Here is a 20,384-nt window from a genome sequence, read left to right as displayed (position 1 = left end):
ACGAAGGGCTCCTGCCCGAAATGTGATTCTCCTGCTCCTCGGATGCTGCCTGACTTGCTGTGCTTTTCCAGCAGCACACTCTCAATTCTGATCTCTGGCATCTGCAGACCTCACTGTCTTCTATTAGATCAAATCATCCCACTCATGCCATTTGATCCATGTACAATTATCGGAAGATTGGTGAAGAAAGAAGGACTGCAGATTCTTACAACGCTGCGCCAAGTTCAACCCACACCAAATAGAATCTGAGGTCTTCAGGAGAAGGCCAAAAGAGCAGAGTACTTGAACTGTTTTTCTTAACTGTTAATTCACAGGTCATGGGCATAACAGGATAGACCAGCATTTATTGCTCATCCCTATATTTCCTAGAGGAAGGCTGGTGAGCTGAATTCCCCATTGGGAGTGGGAGATGCACAGGCAGTACCATTAGGAAGTGTATTCCAGGATTCTGACGCAGTCAAAGTGAAGGAATGTCAACTGTGGTTCCAGTATCAGGATGATGTGTGGCTTAGAGGGGAACATGGGTGTGATGGTGTTCCCATAAAGCCACTGCCCTAGTTTTTCCAGTGGGTACAGTTTCTAGGTTTGTGTTGCAGGAACCTTGATGGGGACTGAGAAAAGTAGCTAAATATAGGTATAGAACATAAAACATTCCAGTGCAATACACAGGCCCTTCAGCCCTTGATGTTTCACAGGTCTGCGAAACATCATCTGAATGCCATCTAACCTACACTATTCCATTATGGATATAGAATCCCTACAGTGTGGAAACAAGCTCTTTGGCTGAACAAGTCCACACTGATCCTCCGAAGAGTAACCCACCCAGACCCATTCCCAAAGTGCTCTACATTTACCCCAGACTAATACACCTAACTGACACATCCCTGAATACTATGGACAAATTTAACATGGCCAATTCACCTGACTTGCACATCTTTGGATTGTGGGAGGAAACCAGAGCACCCGGAGGAAACCCACGCAGAGACGGGGAGAATGTGCAAACTCCACAGACAGTTGCCCGAGGCAGGAATTGAACCCAGGTCCCTGGCACTGTGAGGCAACAGTGCTTTTATTATCCATATGTTTATCCAAATTAAGTGATAAGGGATTTTACAGACCAGAAAACTCAGCACAGTGTCATTTGACTGATCGTTGGTGGATTTTCAAAATTTCTCTCCCTCTTTGTTTGTGGAAATGCTTGAGGTCAGCTCCATACATCCCTGTCGTGGCATTGGCAAAGTCAGGGATGCTCTGTTTAGGAGATAGAGACAATCAACCTATCTCATTACTCAGTGACCTTCGGTACCTTAAAAACACTGGCTTCAGGTGATTGCCGTGTGGGAGGTTGTGGTCTATTACAGTAGGTTTGGTAATGTCTTCTCATTTACTTCAGGCAGAAGAGAGGACACAGTTTGAAATCACGAAATCGCAGATGTACGCAGAACGTGTTGCTAAACGAGGTCGTAAGCCAAAGAGAGCGAGAGTGATGCCTGAGGATGAACCAAAGCCCACAACAGGTACATGAACAGTCTCACTGGTGTGGTTGAAACCAGAGTCCAGTTTATTTCTGATGCAACACCACTTTTGCTGTAGAAATTGCTTCTACTGAATGATGCAGTTTAAAATGTGTTTATATATTGAGCAAATTTTTGTTATCTTCAGAGGGTAAAAAGAACAGAAGAAACAAATCAAAGAAATCTGTGTTTGATGAAGAATTAACAAACACAAGTCAAAAGGCCCTTAAACAGTACAGAGCTGGGTGAGTAGCATTAAATTACTGATCTGATGGGTGAATGGGGGCCCGGTTTGAGGGAGGAAGACCAGCACTGAGCAAGGTGTATGAATATTGTGTTTGGGAGTGGAACAGCTGCATGTAGTTGGACGGGAAGGGGAGGGTTCCCCACCTTTGTGGAATCACTCAGGTGGCCAGAGCTTCAGAGGACAATGGAGCTGAGTTGGACAGTAGAGAACCTTCATCGGATAGGAAGATATGCTGCGTGTCTAACTGTATAGAGGAGAGGTGTCTTTTATATATAGCAAGGGCAGAAGACAGCACTGCTGTTGTGGATATTCTTCTGGGGTAAGAGGGAGGTTTCCTTGTGAATAAATATTCTGAAAAGCTGTCTTGAATGTATAGCTGAGTTATCTCTACCTGAGTTGCATTGAATGATGTGCACAACTTTGTTTTTAAGTTTTGCAAATCTTTTCTCCTGATGGTGTAACTGTTGTTGCCACCACCCTTTGTACCTTACCAAAGTGGGACATGTGAAAGAACTAAATAAACTGTTGAATCTGACCAGACAGAGCAGTCAAAGGCAGGCTGACCTTTACATATTCTTTGAAAGGAATCCTTGTGTAAATGGTTTTAAAAAAAACATTTTCTGCAGCATATCAAAAGAATTATTGATGTAATATTGGTTTCTCTGCAGGCCATCCTTTGAGGATCGAAAGAGGCTGGGGATAAAGCAACACAAAAAAGGCGGTTCGTTTAAATCCAAGTCCAGGTAAATGGTTCTGCTGTAAAACAAATATTTCTTATTGGCTACTCCTGCCGAGGATTGGAAGAGAGCTACTGCTGCATGTATAGTTATGGTCACAAAACCAGTGGTTCCACAACCCAAATCACGAATGATGATTAAGTTGAATTATATGCTCTAATTGTTCTTGTCCTTCAACATTAAAATGTATCAGTCTCTCATTATGCTCATCAAATTGAGAAATCCCCCAAGTTCTCAGAGTTGTTTGGATTTTTTTTAAAAACGAGTATTATTCTCGATGTTTCTGTCCTCTCTTGAATGCTCTAAGTTGAGTTGGCTTTGATGCAGTTCCACAGGCACAAACAGACCTCTGGTACATCAGCCAAGGTTGGTCTTTCAGATGTGGTTCAACATCCACAAAATTGTATCTTTAATCTGGAGTAGGAGCTGTGGCTAATTTGTTCTGCGACATTACAAAAGTGTAAACTCTTTAGAAGTATTTTATTGACTGTTAACTGTTTTGGAGCATTCTTTGGTTGTGGAGGCGCTATGTAAATGCAAATTTTTAAAATATTCTCTCCTAATCCACCCCATTTGCTCCACTGTGTTCAAAACCAATTTCAGTGCCCCAGCTGAGATCCATTAACCCAAAGGAAACCTGTACTTTTTATTCTGTTTGATTTTGTGGTAAGTGCTAAAAAATGTGTTGCTGGAAAAGCACAGCAGGTCAGGCAGCATCCAAGGAGCAGGAGAATCGACGTTTCGGGCATAAGCCCTTCTTCAGCTCTGATCTCCAGCATCTGCAGTCCTCACTTTCTCCTAGTTGATTTTGTGGTAGTAACTTTTTAATGATATAATTGAGCATTGGGTGATGCAGACAGTTTAGAATCATAGAAAAACTGGCCAGTTCACCCATCAGTCCACACCAACCCTCCGAAAAGCATCCCACCCTGACCCACCCCTCTACATTTTCCCTGTAACTGTGTATTTCCCTTGGCTAATCTACCTAGCCTGTACATCCCTGGACACTATGGGCAATTTAGCATGACCAGTTCACTTCACTTGCACATCTTTGGACTTTGAGAGAAAACTGGAACACCTAGAGGAAACCCAAGCAGACACTGGGAGAAAGTGCAAACTCCACACAGGCAGTCACCCCAGTGGTGGAATCAAACCTAGGTCCCTGGCGCTGTGATGCAGCAAAATCACTCTATTAAATTATGCAATTTTCTGCTCAGCTCTTGACCATGTTTTTGTCAGTGTTAATAATCAGTCTCTGGTACCTCAGCTGAAAGGACTGGCATGAAAGAGTCACACAAAGTGCAAATTTTAATGGGATAGGGTAGTCGAAGGTAGCTGACCTGTTATCAATTTAAAGGAATCTGTTTAGATTAGATTAGATTACTTACAGTGTGGAAACAGGCCCTTCGGCCCAACAAGTCCACACCGCCCCGCCGAAGCGTAACCCACCCATACCCTTACATCTACATTTACCCCTTACCTAACACTATGGGCAATTTAGCATGGCCAATTCACCTGGCCTGCACATCTTTGGACTGTGGGAGGAAACCGGAGCACCCGGAGGAAACCCACGCAGACACGGGGAGAACGTGCAAACTCCACACAGTCAGTCGCCTGAGGCGGGAATTGAACCCGGGTCTCCGGCGCTGTGAGGCAGCAATGCTAACCACTGTGCCACCGTGCCGCCCACAGATTAGATTAGATTAGATTAGATTAGATTACTTACAGTGTGGAAACAGGCCCTTCGGCCCAACAAGTCCACACCGCCCCGCCGAAGCGTAACCCATTTAGGTAAATGGACAGGGCAGATTATTTTTATTGTGACCCAGATTTATTTTTCCCTATCTCCTCTTGCAGACAGGTGAAATGTCAAAAGCATCAATTACAGAGATTCCTTTTCTGGCCACTTTTCCTTAAGAATTTCCTGGTATACTGATAGTCCATCTGATGGATAAGTCATTGTTTCCTGTAGTTTCAGCTGATCTGCCTTGGGAACTCTGTTGGGAATGTTACCCAATTTGTTTTTGCAGATGACACCAACATTGGAGGTGTAGTAGACAGCAAAAAAGGTTACCTCAGAGTACAACACGTTCTTGATCAGATGAGTCAATGGGCTGAGGACTGGCAGATGGAGTTTAATTTGGATAAATGTGAGGTGCTGCATTTTGGAAAAGCAATTTAGGGCAGTACTTAGCTATTGGTAAGGTCCTGGGGTGTGGTGTTGAACAAAGACACTTTGGAGTGCATGTTCATAGTTCCTTGAAAGTGGAGTCGCAGGTAGATAAGATAGTGGAGAAGACATTTGGTGTGCTTTCCTTTAGTAGAACACTGAGTATCCGAGTTGGTAGGTCATGTTGCAGCTGTACGGGACATTGGTTAGGCCACTTTTGGAATATTGCGTGCAATTCTGGACTCCCTCCTATAGGAAGGGATGTATGTGAAACTTGAAAGGGTTCAGAAAAGATTTACACGGACGTTACCAGGATTGGAGCTATAGGGAGAGGCTGGGACTATTTTCACTGGAGTGTCTGTGGCTGAGGGGTAACCTATGGAGGTTGAGAAAATCATGAGGGGCATGGGATAGGGTAATTAGACAAGGTCTCTTTCCTGCTATGGGGGAATCTAGAACCAGAGGACATAGGGTTAGGGTGAGAGGAAAAATTTAAAAAGGTCCTAAGGGGCAATTGTTTCACGCAGGGGGTAGTATGTGTGTGGAATGAGCTGCCAGAGGAAATGGTAGAGGCTGCTGCAATTGCAATATTTAAAAGGCATCTGAATGGGTATATGAATAGAAAGGGTCTAGAGGAATATGGGCCAAGTGCTGGCAAATGAGACTAGTTTAGAATATCCAGTCAGCATGGATGAGTTGGACTGAAGGGTCTATGACTTCATAGTTTGTTCATGGCTGCTATTACAGCTGATCACTTGCCCATTTGTTTAACAGCACTACAGCTATATACAGATCACAAATGCACACCTCAAAAACTGAAAACCCACCATTGTAACTTGAGAAAAAAATTTCAATAGATCTGTTAATCAATTTTAAGTTTTGATCAGAAGACTTACCATGAAAATAGTTTGGGTGTTGGAGATTCCTAACTGCCTCACTCATTTGTCAGGAAACTAACTGCCCTTGATGTGGCCCAACACATGACCCTTCACCTATATGGTTGGTTCCTGTCATCCTTGGGTGGAGTAGTTAATATTGTCTTGTTACATGGTGTTATCCTGATCTACCAAGAACAAGTGTATGCTCCTACATGTACCGTTTTCAGTTTTTTCAAAACTGATTGGCTTGTGTGAAGTCCAGCATTTAATGTGATTCTTCTGCCTAATTACCCCTTTTGTTGTTAGCTAGTTCTTCAGATCTTAATTGTTAACTGTTAGCATGTTAAAGCAGCATACATGTTGATTGATGTGTTTCAGGTACAAGAGGAGATGAACCATGACAATGAAGCTACTAACAAGGTTTTGGAAAATGCATTGCAAGAGTGAATATCTTTCAGAAATGGGCCATATTTATTAGTGAGTCTGTACCACACCTGGAAGAATCGCTATTTAAAAACCAAAAGCAATCATTGCACTTGCCTTTAACCCCTGTTGGAATTGTGATTTTTGCACCTTTCAGTAAAATGCCAATGGTGTTTGCTTTGGGTTCAGTACTGTGTGTAGGTTGGATTCAATGCATAACTGAGAAACACCATTTCACATAATTATCACTGTATTCAAAGCTTGTGTGAAGATTTTTAGCTTGGGTGCTCGTTGTTGTGGTTCTGTTCGCCGAACTGGGAATTTGTGTTGCAGACATTTCGTCCCCTGTCTAAGGTGACATCCTCAGTGCTTGGGAGCCTCCTGTGAAGCGCTTGCATTTAAATGCCGGAGAAAAGATCACAGAAGCGCTTCACAGGAGGCTCCCAAGCACTGAGGATGTCACCTAGACAGGGGACGAAACGTCTGCAACATAAATTCCCAGCTTGACGAACAGTATCACTGTATCCTGCAGATTTATCTAAAGCAAACTCGGCAAATTAACTCAAGTTCTCTTCTATGATGACCTACTCTTTAATAATCCATTTTCACTGACACAGGAATTCTGCTGCTACTTTACCCAAATTTTCATTAAGTAGCTGGCGTATTTGTGATAATCTTAATTTTGATCCAAAAGACATAGGAGAGCAGGTGTTTGACTTACTGAATTTTCGACCAAGGTTAGGAAAGAGGCAATTGACCAGTTATCCTCTCCATTGTTAGTGATGCTTTCCAGCGGTTGCATATAGGTGATGGTTGAGGAGAGGATTTGGCTTGGTTTCAAAGCAACTTCTGATCACCCAAGCAGCAGTACAGTTCCCATTACCCATGACAACAAAACTACATGAGATGGGTTCAGTTGGTGAAACTGTTCCTTGGTAAGGAATGTCCTTGACCAATGTGTTACATTATGTAAAACCTCTCATTTTGTTAATTTTAAAACTAGGCATTATGGCAATTTTCAGGTGAATGAAACACTGTACAGCAGAAGAATGGCCATCATTCTTGGATCGATTCTTTGTATATTCTCAAATATTGGATTGTCTTCATGTATGCTTATATGGAGTTGTAATAAAACATTCACTTTTGCACCAAAACTTGCAATTATGTTAATTTTGCATGATGTTCCCAAGATTGACTGTAGCAAAAAACTGTCCCCTTCATGTGAATCCTCAAGTTAACAACCATTAAATGTTTGTCATTTTATACCTGCACTACTACAGCTGAATACAGACCACAAATGCACACCTTAAAAACTGAAAACCCACCATTGCAACTTGCAGAAAAAAAGTTGAATAGATCTGTTCAATTTTAAATTTTGAATCGAAGACTTACCATGAAAATAGTTTGGGTATTGGGAGATTCCTAACTACCTCACTAGTCAGGAAACAACTGTTTTGATGTGGCCCAACACATTTATGTCCCTGTGAACTGATTAACTTTTTTTGGACTGCCACAACTAATTCATATAAATCACATATACACTTAAAAACTAAAAGATCTGTTCATCCTCATTTTGACCTGCATTGAAATGTGTTTCAGTTGACCTGCTCACTTTACAAACAGGCACTTTTATACTTAACTAATGAATGTCACAATGGTTCTAAAACCCTGCTCAAAATATCCTGAATTACTTACCTCTGTTCTTCTTAAAAGGAAGTTGCGAAATGTAGTTTTACTACAATCCTCGAAGTTCCTTACTGCCAAATACTAAAGACAACTAGTGTCAGTTAATAGTCTTGAATTGTCATCCTTATTTAAAACATTTTAAAAATAGAAATAAGTGCAGAAAGAATAGGAAAAATGTAAAGACTGTGCATGATATACCTACAAGATCTCAAATCAAATTTTTTCCTGGTTGCTGCAAACATTTACCAGTTTTGTGGAAAAGTGTCTCTTTAGATTAGAAGAGATTCCCTACTGTGTGGCAACTGACCCTCCAAAACGTAACCCACCCAGACCCATTCCCCTACCCTATATTTACCCCTGATTAATGCACCTAACACTTGGCAATTTAGCATAGCCAATTCACCTATCTGCACATCTTTGGACTGTGGGAGGAAACCCACAGGGAGAATGTGCAAACACCTACTGACAGTGGTCCATGGTGGGAATCAAACCTGGGTCTCTGGCACTGTGAGGCAGTACTAACCACTGAGCCACCATGCTGGTCTTTCCCCAGCCCAAAGACTCCACTTTAGCTTGTCTCAAACATGAAGAGTAACATATATTGTATTTTTTTTTCTTAAGGAAGCACAGTAACATGTAGTAGGAACAAAATCTCCAAAAAAGATGTGAACCAGTCAGGAGGCAAGGCTGAAGGCCCTTCAAATGAGTCAGACTATTCGCTGCAATTTTGAAATGTCAACCTCTGAAATGTTCTGAAAATTCAGAAATAGATGTCATTTGTTCCACAAAGAAACTGCCACTTGTTTTCAAGGACCATTACATCAAAACTCATTTTACTAAAACGTTTTAATAAAAATGTCAAATATTACAATAAAAAGGAAACATCACGTTTACAGAAAGTCCCAGAAGTTTCAGCAGTTGCATTGCAACCACCAGCCATTATGAATGGCAAGATTTGGAAATTCTCTGCTCGGATTACAACTCCAATACAGCAGTCAAACATTCCCCATGTAGTTGATCAGCCTGAACATTGATGGTTTTATTCTCACGGTCTTGGTGGTCGCATGCCAGGTGGAGGAGGACCTGAAAAGGAAACTGTACATTAGATACACCAACAAACTTTATTGCAATGCAATCTAAATATCAGCTTCAGAGACTGGGTTTATATTAAATGAACACTATTGAGCTATGATAAAAAGTATGTAACAAATAATTGCCTGTCCTTCTCCCTTTGGGGTGGCACACTGGTTAGCACTACTGCCTCACAGCACCAGGCACCTGGGTTCTCTTCCAATCTTGGGCAACCATCTGTGTTGAGTTTGCATATTCTCCCCATGTCTGCGTGGGTTTCGTCCAGGTAGTCCGGTTCCCTCCCACAATCCAAAGATGTGCAGTTTAGGTGAATTGACCATGCTAAATTATTCAGTGTTCAGCTATGTGTAGGTTAGGTGCATTAGTCAGAGGTAAATATAGGGGAGTCGGTCTGGGTGGGTTACTCTTTGGAGGATCAGTGTGGACTTGTTGGGCCGAAGAGCCTGTTCCCACACTGTAGGGATTCTAATCTAATCCTCTATTGGAGGCACAACGAAAAACGAAGTAACCATATTCCCTTGCTTGTCTGACATTCAGTACAGAATGAGCTGCAATTTCCGTAGAATCAGAGGATAGAGCATGTTCTTCAGTTAATGCTAAAACTCCATTTCTTCCCAGTAATGGAGTAATAGGCTCCTTCCTGAATCTGCTTGGTTATTTAATGATAAACTCACAGCTTGTACTATTATTTTCTGTATCAGTCCACATATGAGCTCAATTTCACCTGCTACCATCGTGGAATTTTATCTCCTTGATTAAATGTGGAGACATTTGTACATCATGACAAAAGCAAATAAAGTAAGATTCCAACCATGGTTCAATGCTCATTTAACTCAAACGCACCTCGCATTCCTGGTGGTGGTGGTCGCATTCCTGGCGGCATTCCCATTGGTGTTCCTCTTCCAGGAGGCATTCCCATTGGTGGCCCCATAGGTGGCCTCATACCAGGAGGAGGACCCATCATACCTACAAACACATTAAAACCATTTTCATTACTGCAGCACAATTTGCAAATTGTTGGGAGCCACTCTTTTCTTAGCTGAAATAACTGCATCACTGTACCACACGAACAGGGACTACATACAGTTTGACATCAGCAATCAGAGCTAACAAAGCATAACCCTGCCCGATAGTGCAAATTTAGCAGCAACCCTATATCAGGCACTGAAACCAATTCCATAGTGTGGGAAACATGGCCAACTCAGGACAGAACACCCATTAAACTACAGTGGAAGCAAGTCATCCTTGATCCCTTTAAGACTGCCCAAGAACATTTAGCTAAAAATGCAGCTTCTTAAATACATGATCAAAGTTTCACTTTTCACTGTCCACCTCAAACAAGTGAACAGAACTAATCACGTATAATAAATTGTTAAGTATCAGACTTTAACAGTCCTTCAATGAAATGCAGATTTATTGCTTCAAACATCAACATACTAAATTGCAGTTATTCTGACACTGTACACACTGAAGACTGGATGTCTCTCCTATAAAACAAAGCTCCCTCGCTGCTCAATTATATCCCCTGCCATATCAAAGAGTATGGGAATAAAAAAAAGTCAGAACTAAAGGAACAGGAATGTTGATAACAAACCCCCGTGTACACTAACTGTACATTCTACAATAAACACTACTAGTGATGCTTGTGGGAGCTTGCTGAGCCTCCATTAGTTGCCATGTTCTACAGTACAGTGATTATACTTCTATATAAAAAACCTCTAACTAGGAAGCACTTGAGGCATCTGGCTGTCATGAAAAATGCTTTTTTAAAAACCACAACCAAGTAGCCTCCATGTATCTCTCTCCAGCAGACCTCAGTCCACCGTCCACCATTGCAGACTGATCAAATTCTCACCTGGTGGGGGTGCTCCACGCCCCATTGGTGGGGGTCCACCACGGCCTGGTGCATATTGTTGAGGTGCTGCTGCGATACTGGATGTAACGGCAGCTGCTGCAACAGTTCCACGTGCCTGGGGTGTCATCACCTATTTACAATCAATATGAACAGCAACAGTAATAACATGGCTCTTAACAGAAGCACGTACTTTATACAGGCAGTCCCCAATTTACAAGCATCGACTTACAAATGCTCATACTTATGAATAAGATGTGTATCAATGCTACTTTAAACATCTGACAGGTGAACATGTCCTTGTACTTTTAAAATAGTTATTTTATATTGTCCTACATGGTTTTCGGATGTGTGTTCAAATCAACTTATGCAAGTACTCAAAAATGGAACCGGGGAGCCTGTGTTAAATCTGTCGCATTTGAGCATCATGCTCAAAACTAATTTTGAGATTGCGAACTTCTATTTATAGATGAACTGCAATACCACTAATGCAGAGGAAAACATGCACAGTCCCAACAAATGCTCTCACCAAGCTGTGGAAATGAGAGATTGCAGCAACTGTGAATGTGACACAGGGAACCAACAGCACTTAAGCAACATTCCGTTTAATGTGCAGGACGGCAAAATGATACAACTGTCACACAGGGTAGGGTGGCACTGCTGCCACACAGCACCAGGGCCAAGGTTCTATTCCAGCTTCAGACGACCATGTGGAATTTGCACATTCTCCATGTCTGCGTGGGTTTCCTCTCGCAGTCCAAAGATGTGCTGGATGGGTGAACTAGCTACGCTAAATTGCACATGGTGTGTAGGTTTGGTGCATTAGTCAGGGGTAAATGTAGGGAAAATGGGTCTGGATGGGTTACTCTTCAGAGGGTTGGTGTTGACATGTTGGGCCAATCCACACTGTAGGGATTCTATGAACGTAAACAGAAAGCAAGGGGACAGTGGTTGTAGCTTCTCAAAAGGCAGAAATTAGGGCAGATGTGCGAGTGAAGGAATTCTACAAATGAAACAACAGCCAGTTACTGCAAGTTGCCTGGAGCTTAGTAGTAGATTGAGGGATTGTATTTTGGTTAGACAAACCAGGACGGGACTTACAGTAATGGCAGGGCCCTGGGAGTGTTCTTGAACAGAGACCTAGGGGTGCAGGTATATAGTTTCTTTAAGGTGGCATATCATAGATAGACAGGGTAGTGAAGGTGGTGATTAGCAAGCTTGCCTTGGTCAGAGCACTGAGCACAACAGTTGGGATGTCATGTTACAGCTGCACAGTTCTTTGTTAAGGCGACATTGGCATAATGTCTTCCCATAGCAGGATTGTATGAAACTGGAAAGGGTACAAAAGATTTACAATTATGTTACGAAGTATGGAAGGTTTGAATTATAAGGAGAGGCTGTGCTTTTTTTTCTGGGAGCATAGGTGGGGCCGATTGATGACCCTTTAGAGGTTTATGCCCCTCATGAATTTAAGATGAATTTGTTTTTTCCTGAAGTTCGAGGAGTCCAAAACTAGAGGGCACAGGTTTAAGGTGCGAGGGAAAAGATTTAAAAGGGACTTGAGGGGTAATTATTTCACAGAGGGTGCTCCATTTATGAATGAGCTGCCAGAGAAAGTTGTGAAAACAGGTACAATGTCAACATTTAAGACGACATTTGGACAGGTACATGGATAGAAAGGGTTTAGAGGGATATGGGCCAAACGTAGACAAATGGGAGTAGTTCAGTTTAGGAAACTTGATGGGCATGGACAAGTTAGGCCGAAGGGCCTGCTTCCACACTGTATAACTCTAAACAGCATTATGTAAATTATAGATAAAATGCTGGACGTATTTAAAATGAAGCAGCTTGGGTTAATGCACTCTTGCAACACAATTAACAAACAGGAAGACTTTCACCTGCTGAGATGGGCCTCCAACTCCCCGGACAGGACCTGATAACCCAGCTGGGGCCTGGGGCATTGGTGCTCCAGCAGGAACACCACGACCTGCTGCCCGGCCAATACCAGGACCTCCAGCTGCACCAGCAAGAGGCACACGAGCAATTCCAGTCTGTAATAAAAAGGGATAGCAAGTGATTCAAGAATTCTGCACAGCAATTAAAGAACCAAAATCCAAAACTAACATACCAACAAATCAGAATGACAGGCTGTTACAGCTCCTTTTCTCACCAGATCTCCTTAGGTCACACAGACACTCTGGCCAAAAGGGCAGGATAAAGAATATATCACCACAAACTGTCAAATATTTGTGCTTACGGTCTGACCAGTAACGGTTGTCTCCCAATTTACCCCCTATGCACCAGCATCCACCACAATCACCTACTGCAATCTCCCTGGCACTCACCATAAACTGCCACTGCCTTTCTGAAACAACAACACTAATGATAACCAAGACAGAGTTAATAGAATTCTTTAATCTCACTTGCAGTGGCGATTTCACTGCTTTTTTTTGTCACCTTGAACTCAAGTAAAATTGATTTGTATCACTAACTTAGATGCAAATAGCCAGATTAATGCTTTAATAAAGAGCACCCAAAGATTGACATCCATCATTTCAGCCCCATAACAGATTAGCACATTAATAACTCCCATAGGGAAGACCTTCAAGATAAACACCATCCACAAACCAATTCTTGCAAACCAACAGATTACTGAATCACTATTTGTTAGATAATGGGTTCAGCTTTGTTTAGTTTGTATTCAATAGTCACACCACAGTATATCCAAATATTTGCCCAAATATCGTTGTGACTAACCAATGCAAGATTGCAATCAGTAAGTTACTGGAACTCTCTTTCAGGTAATCATCCAAGTGTTTAGCTGCCAATACTTTTGAAAAGTAAAACAGCTTACTGTAGAATCACATTTAGACAGTTGGCCAAGTTCAGCTGTGCCAGCAACCAATGGGTCATTCTTGCCCAAGTTTTATTCTTCCACCCACTTCACATTATTCCTTTAAAATACATCTCTGCTTCAATGACTAATTCATTCATTCAATTTCAATACTGCACTGAAATGAGGATGGGGGGGGGGGGGGGGGGGGGTGAAACTGGAAACCAAATCCTACAGATACTAAATTGAACAGTTTCTTTTAAGGGACTTTCAAAAAGTTCCCTTCACATAAGAACCATCCATTTCCCAGGAACTCACATCTTTGGGAGGAGGTCCTTCCACAGTCATAGAAACCAGGGTTTCACCTCGAAGCAAGACCAATCCAAGAACACGTTTCTCCTCCCGCTCTGGCTGCTTGGAGTTCTTTGGCCTTTGTGGAAAAACAAAAAGAAGTCACATTTTCATAACCAGCTACTGACTCGTTATATTGTACCCTCAACATTTTACAACCAGCTAATCAAAGAAAAGCATCCAATTCTATTCAATCACTTCAGACTGCTCCCTCATGGGAGAACCTAGAACCAGAGGAGACATTCTCAGAATAAAGATGCATCAATTAACAGATTAGGAGGGATTTCTTCTGAGTGCTTATGGAAGCCCTTTTCACAGCGCTGTGGAGATACAGTACTTGTCTATATTTAAGGCTGAGATAGATAGATTCTTGACTGGTAGAATAACCAAGGATTATGTGGAAGGGCAAGAAAGCGGAAGCAAGGAATGTTGCATCACCCATTCCATGGTGGAACAAGCTCAAGGAGCCCAATAGCCCACTCCTGTTCCTACTTCTCATGGTCTTATGGTGATACTGAATACTGCCTACCCTGCTGTACAAAAATGAGACAGTCCTTAATTACATGTAGACATTGAGTTTACAAAATGAAGATGCTGCTATTGCACTCAAACTACTGACTCACTGGCCTATGTTGCGTGGTACCCATTAGTACCTCATACACAAAGGCCCATTCTTCATTTCCAACTCTACAAAGTAATTGCAGGCAGGCTAATCAACCACAAAAGACATCATAGTTATCAACACACATTCCACGCAGGTGCAATTAAGCAGCAGTTGGAAACCATTCTGAGTTGTCCACGGGTAACAAACATTCCTCATGTGGTGCACTAAAATTGGCAATAAACTTTTCCATTAAGTGTTCAAAACACTTGCTAACAACCAATACTGAAAGCAATATTCTGGGTGTCAATTATTCATGAAATTATACACAAACACATAATGCAGGCAATCTAGCTTGGAATGAAGATGCTATCTGACAGACACCCTCAAAAGGCACCTGTAATTTTCTAAGTGCCTTGAGAAATGCTCTGCAAGACAGACTGACATTTATCTTAGATGATAAGTAATACAAAAGCAGGCACTAATGTCCTTTTATTTCAACACTGGTTTTAAAATACAAATGAAATAACAGTGCATCAGTTTACTGCAAAGAGTAACTGCAAATAGGTAAATGCAACGAAAGGAATAGGGAACAAAAATGTAGTAGCAGATGCTAAAATTATATACTACATAGGTTATGGTGGAGAATATTATTTTCTTCCAAAAAAAAAGCAAAAATTAGAATGAATTCTGCAGTATCTGAGGTAACATACTCAGCTGTTTTCTTTGTGGGCGGCACGGTGGCACAGTGGTTAGCACTGCTGCCTCACAACGCCAGAGACCCGGGTTCAATTCCCGCCTCAGGCGACTGACTGTGTGGAGTTTGCACGTTCTCCCCGTGTCTGCGTGGGTTTCCTCCGGGTGCTCCAGTTTCCTCCCACAGTCCAAAAGATGTGCAGGTCAGGTGAATTGGCCATTGCTAAATTGCCCGTAGTGTTAGGTAAGGGGTAGATGTAGATGTAGGGGTATGGGTGGGTTACGCTTCGGCGGGGCGGTGTGGACTTGTTGGGCCGAAGGGCCTGTTTCCACACTGTAAGTAATCTAATCTAATCTAATCTAAGTAATCTAATCTAATCTAATCTAAACAAAGCTCTCAAGATTGGCCCAGAGCTTGAAAGCTGCAAACTCATGAGGTATGGTTTCAGTAAATGAAGACTGTCTGGTTTTTATGTAGCTTGGTGATGGCAATCAAAAACAGAAGTTGCTGGAAAAGGTCAGCAGGTCTAGCAACATCTGAGGAGAGAAAGGTAAGTCAACATTTCAGGTCGGGTGACTCATCACTCGTTCTGAAGGAAGGCCACTCAACTAGAAATGTTAACTATGATTTCTCTCCAAAGATGCTGCCAGACCTGCTGAGCTTTGAGCAATTTCTGTTTTTGTTCTTGATTTACAGCATGCAGTTTTCCATTTTTATATAACAAGGGTTCCTCACAGAACATACTTAATGATGACGATACCAGACCACCTAAATTGGATTTGTCATGAGTAACAATTCACAGAGTGATCTTACTTGATCTTCCTGAATTCATCACAGTCACATAGGATGAGGTTCATGTGTTTATCAAATGCCTTGAAGGTTCCAATGAAGATGCGCCCATCCTGAAGGATACATCTCATTCTGTAGTCAATGTGCTGAAGCATCTTACTGCTTTTACCCACCGTCTGAGGAAAACACAGCAATGAGTCCAAATGCTCCAACTAAACTTCAATCCAGTCAATCTCATCACATTTTGACTTGCAAGCACACCAACTATTATTTATTTAACAGCATGTTAGCAGAGCTGGGAGACTCAAACATACTGATTTATTTCCTACAGTTCCCTAGCTGACCAACATAAACTGGAGATGTGAATCAGGGTGCCTAAAAACAAGGAAATGGAAACCATCAAATACTCAAACTAACAGTCAAAAAAAACCTGTTGCCTTCCTATCTGGCTTCAACTTAAACTTTTACACTACAGATTGCATAGGGAAGGCTAATTCGTCTGATCTCATGTTCAATGGATCATGTTACTTCAGTAAAGATGCCACCTGAATAAGTTGTAGAATTTCAAGCATTTATGTTCCTCATTTCGACAAGAGAATCCCTGTCCTTACTATTGGAAGGACACATTGAAGGATTAAGTGGAACAGTGAGTTGGCATATTGACATTTCATCAGACTGAGGTCTAATCAACACAGCAGAAAGAAAGATCCCCATATACTAAGTACAAGGATTAAAATTAACTGAGTCAAATCATAAATTTGGTAACAACAAACTGCACAAAAATCTATGCAGATCTATGCAGCATAAATCTGGAATTTACATCTACCCTCTCTCTGATGCATAGCAGAGTGAGATTTCCTCATCCAGATCCTGACTCTGGAATGAGGAAAATAAAAAATCAGCTTCCATTCCAATTACACCAGATTCTAAACTGCTCCAAAAAAAAGGTGAAACATGCACAGGAAAGACTGCACACCTTGAAAATACAGTGTAAAAACAGTAGACAATTTAAAAAAAGATTTGTTTCAAAATCTTATATTTTCTCTACTTCTGGGCTCCCATCAGACAAACAAACTGTTTTTGCTTCCCAGTGCTGTTAACTTAATGCTTAGTCTATAACAAAATTTTCACCTTCAGATGAGACATTAAACTAAAATCCACCTGCCCTTTCTGGTGGCAGTAGACAATCGCAACACTATTTTGTAATACGTCATACCTTGGTCAATATGCAAGCATTAAAGTCAACACTGAAATAAACAGGTAACCAGATCATCACACTGACAGTTGTGGGAACTTGCTGTACAAATTGGCTGCTTAAGTTGATATACATGTCAAAAAGTATATCAGATGTAAAGCACTCTGCAGTGCCCTATGTTTAGTAATGGTTCTACTAAAACAAAAACATCTTTCTTTTCAGCTAGTTAAGAACCCCCCCCGACATGATTCCCTGGCAAGGCGCAGATCATAATCAGCAGTTTATATCTGGCAAAGGAGGAAATAATCCTGGACAGAACAGATCAACCTGATCCCAAAACACGGCTGATCAGCATCTCAACGGAGAGCCTTCACCAGACAGAAACTGGACTGAGGAAGGGAGAAGTTTGGATTGGAAGGTTTTCCCTTTTTCACGCTATCTATTCCCCATTCATTTATTTTTCCCTCATCTTAGTCACCATTGTGAAAGCGGTTATCTAAACCAAGTCTCAACGATGGGAAACTAACCCTAGGCTGAATGGGGCGGCCACTCAACACGGACTTGCGGTGGCACTTGGGGCTTTATGCTGGTTTTGAGATCGCCATTTCGTACACAGAGTGCCGAGTACGAAGACTACGGCTCTACGAGTGTAAGTCTGGGCCTGGACGGTTTAACGCGGCTCTCCCTCACTGTTACTGCCGAAGCCCGACTACCAGGCCGCGGTCTGGAGTGGGGAATCGCTCGTCAGAGCCATCTCAGCCGGTTCGCGGCGCAATATACCACCGGCATAACTCATCGGGGTCCCGAGTTAGGGTATCGAGCCTTCTTACCATGATTGCGGGCGGGATGGGCGCACAACCCGACGGATGGTAGAAGAAAACAAAAATTCCTGCGAGAAACGGCAGGTAGAAGAGGCGCGCGCAGCAGGCTGGGAAATACGCAGCGCCCTCCTCCCGCCCGCCGGCTACTCCGCGCAGAGCATCCTGGGATACTGGAGGACCCAGCCGGGAGGACCCAGAGAAAAAAACGAGAGAAACCCCAGAGAGGTGGCCTGATGGCTGGGTCATCTAAAGGAGATTCTGGATTAATGGTGCTGGAAGAGCACAGCAATTCAGGCAGCATCCGAGGAGCAGTAAAATCGACGTTTCGGGCAAAAGCCCTTCATCAGGAATAGAGGCAGTGAGCCTGAAGGGTGGAGAGATAAGCTAGAGGAGGGTGGGAGTGGGGAGAGAGTAGCATAGAGTACAATGGGTGAGTGGGGGAGGGGATGAAGGTGATAGGTCAAGGAGGAGAGGGTGGAGTGGATAGGTGGAAAAGGAGATAGGCAGGTAGGACAAGTCATGGGGACAGTGTTGAGCTGGAAGTTTGGAACTAGGATGAGGTGGGGGAAGGGGAAATGAGGAAGCTGTTGAAGTCCACATTGATGCCCTGGGGTTGAAGTGTTCCGAGGGGGAAGATGAGGCGTTCTTCCTCCAGGCGTCTGGTGGTGAGGGAGGCCCAAGATCTCCATGTCCTCGGCAGAGTGGGAGGAGGAGTTGAAATGTTGGGCCACGGGGCGGTGTGGTTCATTGGTGCGGGTGTCCCGGAGATGTTCCCTAAAGCACTGTGCTTGGAGGTACCCAGTCTCCCCAATGTAAAGGAGACCACACTGGGAGCAACGGATATAATAAATGATATTGGTGTATGTACAGGTAAAACTTTGATGGATGTGGAAGGCTTCTTTAGGGCCTTGGATGGAGGTGAGGGAGGAGGTGTGGGTGCAGATTTTGCAGTTGCTGTGGTGGCAGGGGAAGGTGCCAGGATGGGAGGGTGGGTTGTAGGAGGGCGTGGACCTGACCAGGTAGTCACAGAGGGAAGGCAGAAAGGGGTGGGGAGGGAAATATATCCCTGGTGGTGGGGTCCGTTTGGAGGTGGCGAAAATGTCGGCAGATGATTTGGTTTATGCGAAGGTTGATAGGATGGAAGGTGAGCGTGATGTGGACGAGATGCGTTGGAGGGCATCTTTAACCACGTGGGAAGGGAAATTGCAGTCTCTAAAGAAGGAGGCCATCTGGTGTGTTCTGTGGTGGAACTGGTCCTCCTGGGACCAGATACGGCAGAGGTGGAGGAATTGGGAATACGGGATGGCATTTTTGCAGGAGGTAGGATGGGAAGGGGTGTAATCTAGGCAGCTGTGGGAGTCGGTGGGTTTGTAAAAAATGTCAGTGTCAAGTTGGTTGTCATTAATAGAGATGGAGAGGTCCAGGAAGGGGAGGGAGGTGTCAGAGATGGTCCAGGTAAATTTATGGTCAGGGTGGAATGTGTTGGTGAAGTTGATGAATTGCTCAACCTCCTCGCGGGAGCACGAGGTGGCGCCAATGCAGTCATCAATGTAGCGGAGTAAGAGGTGGGGAGTGGTGCCGGTGTAATTACGAAAGATGGACTGTTCTATGTAACCAACAAAGAGACAGGCATAGCTGGGGCCCATACGGGTGCCCACGGCTACCCCTTTGGTCTGGAGGAAGTGGAAGGATTCGAAGGAGAAATTGTTAAGGGTGAGGACCAGTTCAGCCAAACGAGTGAGAGGGTCGAGGGGGTGGGGATCTTAATATGGAATTTGTTCATAATTAGGTTCATCACTGTCTTCACACAACTAACTGCTTGAAGATCCTCTTTATAGGGCCATCAGATCTTTTAGTGAAAGGAGGAAAGTCTTGTTTCCATGCATCACTCTCACATCCTCAGGACTTCTCAATGCACTTTACAACCAACGAAAAACAACAAATTTGCACACAGTGAGATCCCATAAGGCAATGCAATGGCTAGAAATGATTCAATCCAGACATCACTAGCAAGAGTATTCATTGCCTATCTCTAGATGTCTTGAAGACCATAAGAAATAGGAACAGGAGTGGGCCATTCGGCTTCTCAAGCCTTCTCTGCTATTCAGTAGGGTCATGGCTGATCTGACATGGCTCATGTCTACTTCCCTACACTTTCCCCATAACCCTACTGATCAAGAATCTAACTCAGCCATAAATATACTCGAGGAGGTGTTGGTGTTAGACTGGGGTGGACAAAGTTAAAAATCGCACAACACCAGGTTATAATCCAACAGGTTTATTTGGAAGTACTAGCTTTCAGAGCGTCGCTCCTTCATCAGGTAGCTGTAGAGCAGGATCATAAGACACAGAACTTATAGCAAAAGATCACAGTGTCATGCAACTGAAATTATATATTGAACAAACCTAGATTGCTGTTAAGTCTTTCATCTTTTAGAATGGGTAGCAGGTTTCATTTCATTAATAAATCCCACAACTTCTTTCAAGTCACATTCTCA

At 43.0% G+C, this 20,384-nt stretch overlaps 2 protein-coding genes across 2 annotated transcripts in view; one reads left to right on the top strand and one right to left on the bottom strand.

The window, feature by feature from the left end:
* ddx27 (DEAD (Asp-Glu-Ala-Asp) box polypeptide 27) overlaps positions 1 to 7,123 on the top strand; it is a 38,211-nt gene extending 31,088 nt beyond the window's left edge. The window contains 4 exon segments of the mRNA XM_072556907.1: positions 1,394 to 1,517; positions 1,663 to 1,759; positions 2,430 to 2,504; positions 5,925 to 7,123. Of these exon segments, the coding sequence (XP_072413008.1) occupies positions 1,394 to 1,517; positions 1,663 to 1,759; positions 2,430 to 2,504; positions 5,925 to 5,940 (312 nt within the window). The 3' untranslated portion in view covers positions 5,941 to 7,123.
* Positions 7,124 to 8,483: 1,360 nt separating this feature from the next.
* Positions 8,484 to 18,057, bottom strand: snrpb (small nuclear ribonucleoprotein polypeptides B and B1). The gene is made up of 7 exons (XM_072556906.1): positions 17,896 to 18,057; positions 15,895 to 16,046; positions 13,751 to 13,862; positions 12,498 to 12,650; positions 10,603 to 10,732; positions 9,591 to 9,713; positions 8,484 to 8,738 (listed from the first exon to the last, which is right to left on the bottom strand). The coding sequence occupies exons 1-7, from the start codon at positions 17,896 to 17,898 to the stop codon at positions 8,701 to 8,703; spliced, it is 711 nt and encodes a 236-aa protein (XP_072413007.1). The 5' UTR covers positions 17,899 to 18,057; the 3' UTR covers positions 8,484 to 8,700.
* Between the last annotated feature and the right edge of the window lie 2,327 nt (positions 18,058 to 20,384).

Source organism: Chiloscyllium punctatum, chromosome 37, assembly GCF_047496795.1.
Source record: "Chiloscyllium punctatum isolate Juve2018m chromosome 37, sChiPun1.3, whole genome shotgun sequence".
Lineage (NCBI taxonomy): Eukaryota > Metazoa > Chordata > Chondrichthyes > Orectolobiformes > Hemiscylliidae > Chiloscyllium > Chiloscyllium punctatum.
The sequence above is the reverse complement of the archived record's forward strand: the minus strand, read 5'-3'. Positions and strand labels throughout refer to the sequence as shown.

Coding starts and splice junctions, on each gene's coding strand:
- snrpb (XM_072556906.1), bottom strand. Junction 10,733..12,497: donor TTGGAGGCCCATCTCAGCAG/GTGAAAGTCTTC, acceptor GATTGTAAATAG/GTGATGACACCCCAGGCACG. Junction 8,739..9,590: donor ACCACCACCAGGAATGCGAG/GTGCGTTTGAGT, acceptor TTTCCTTTTCAG/GTCCTCCTCCACCTGGCATG.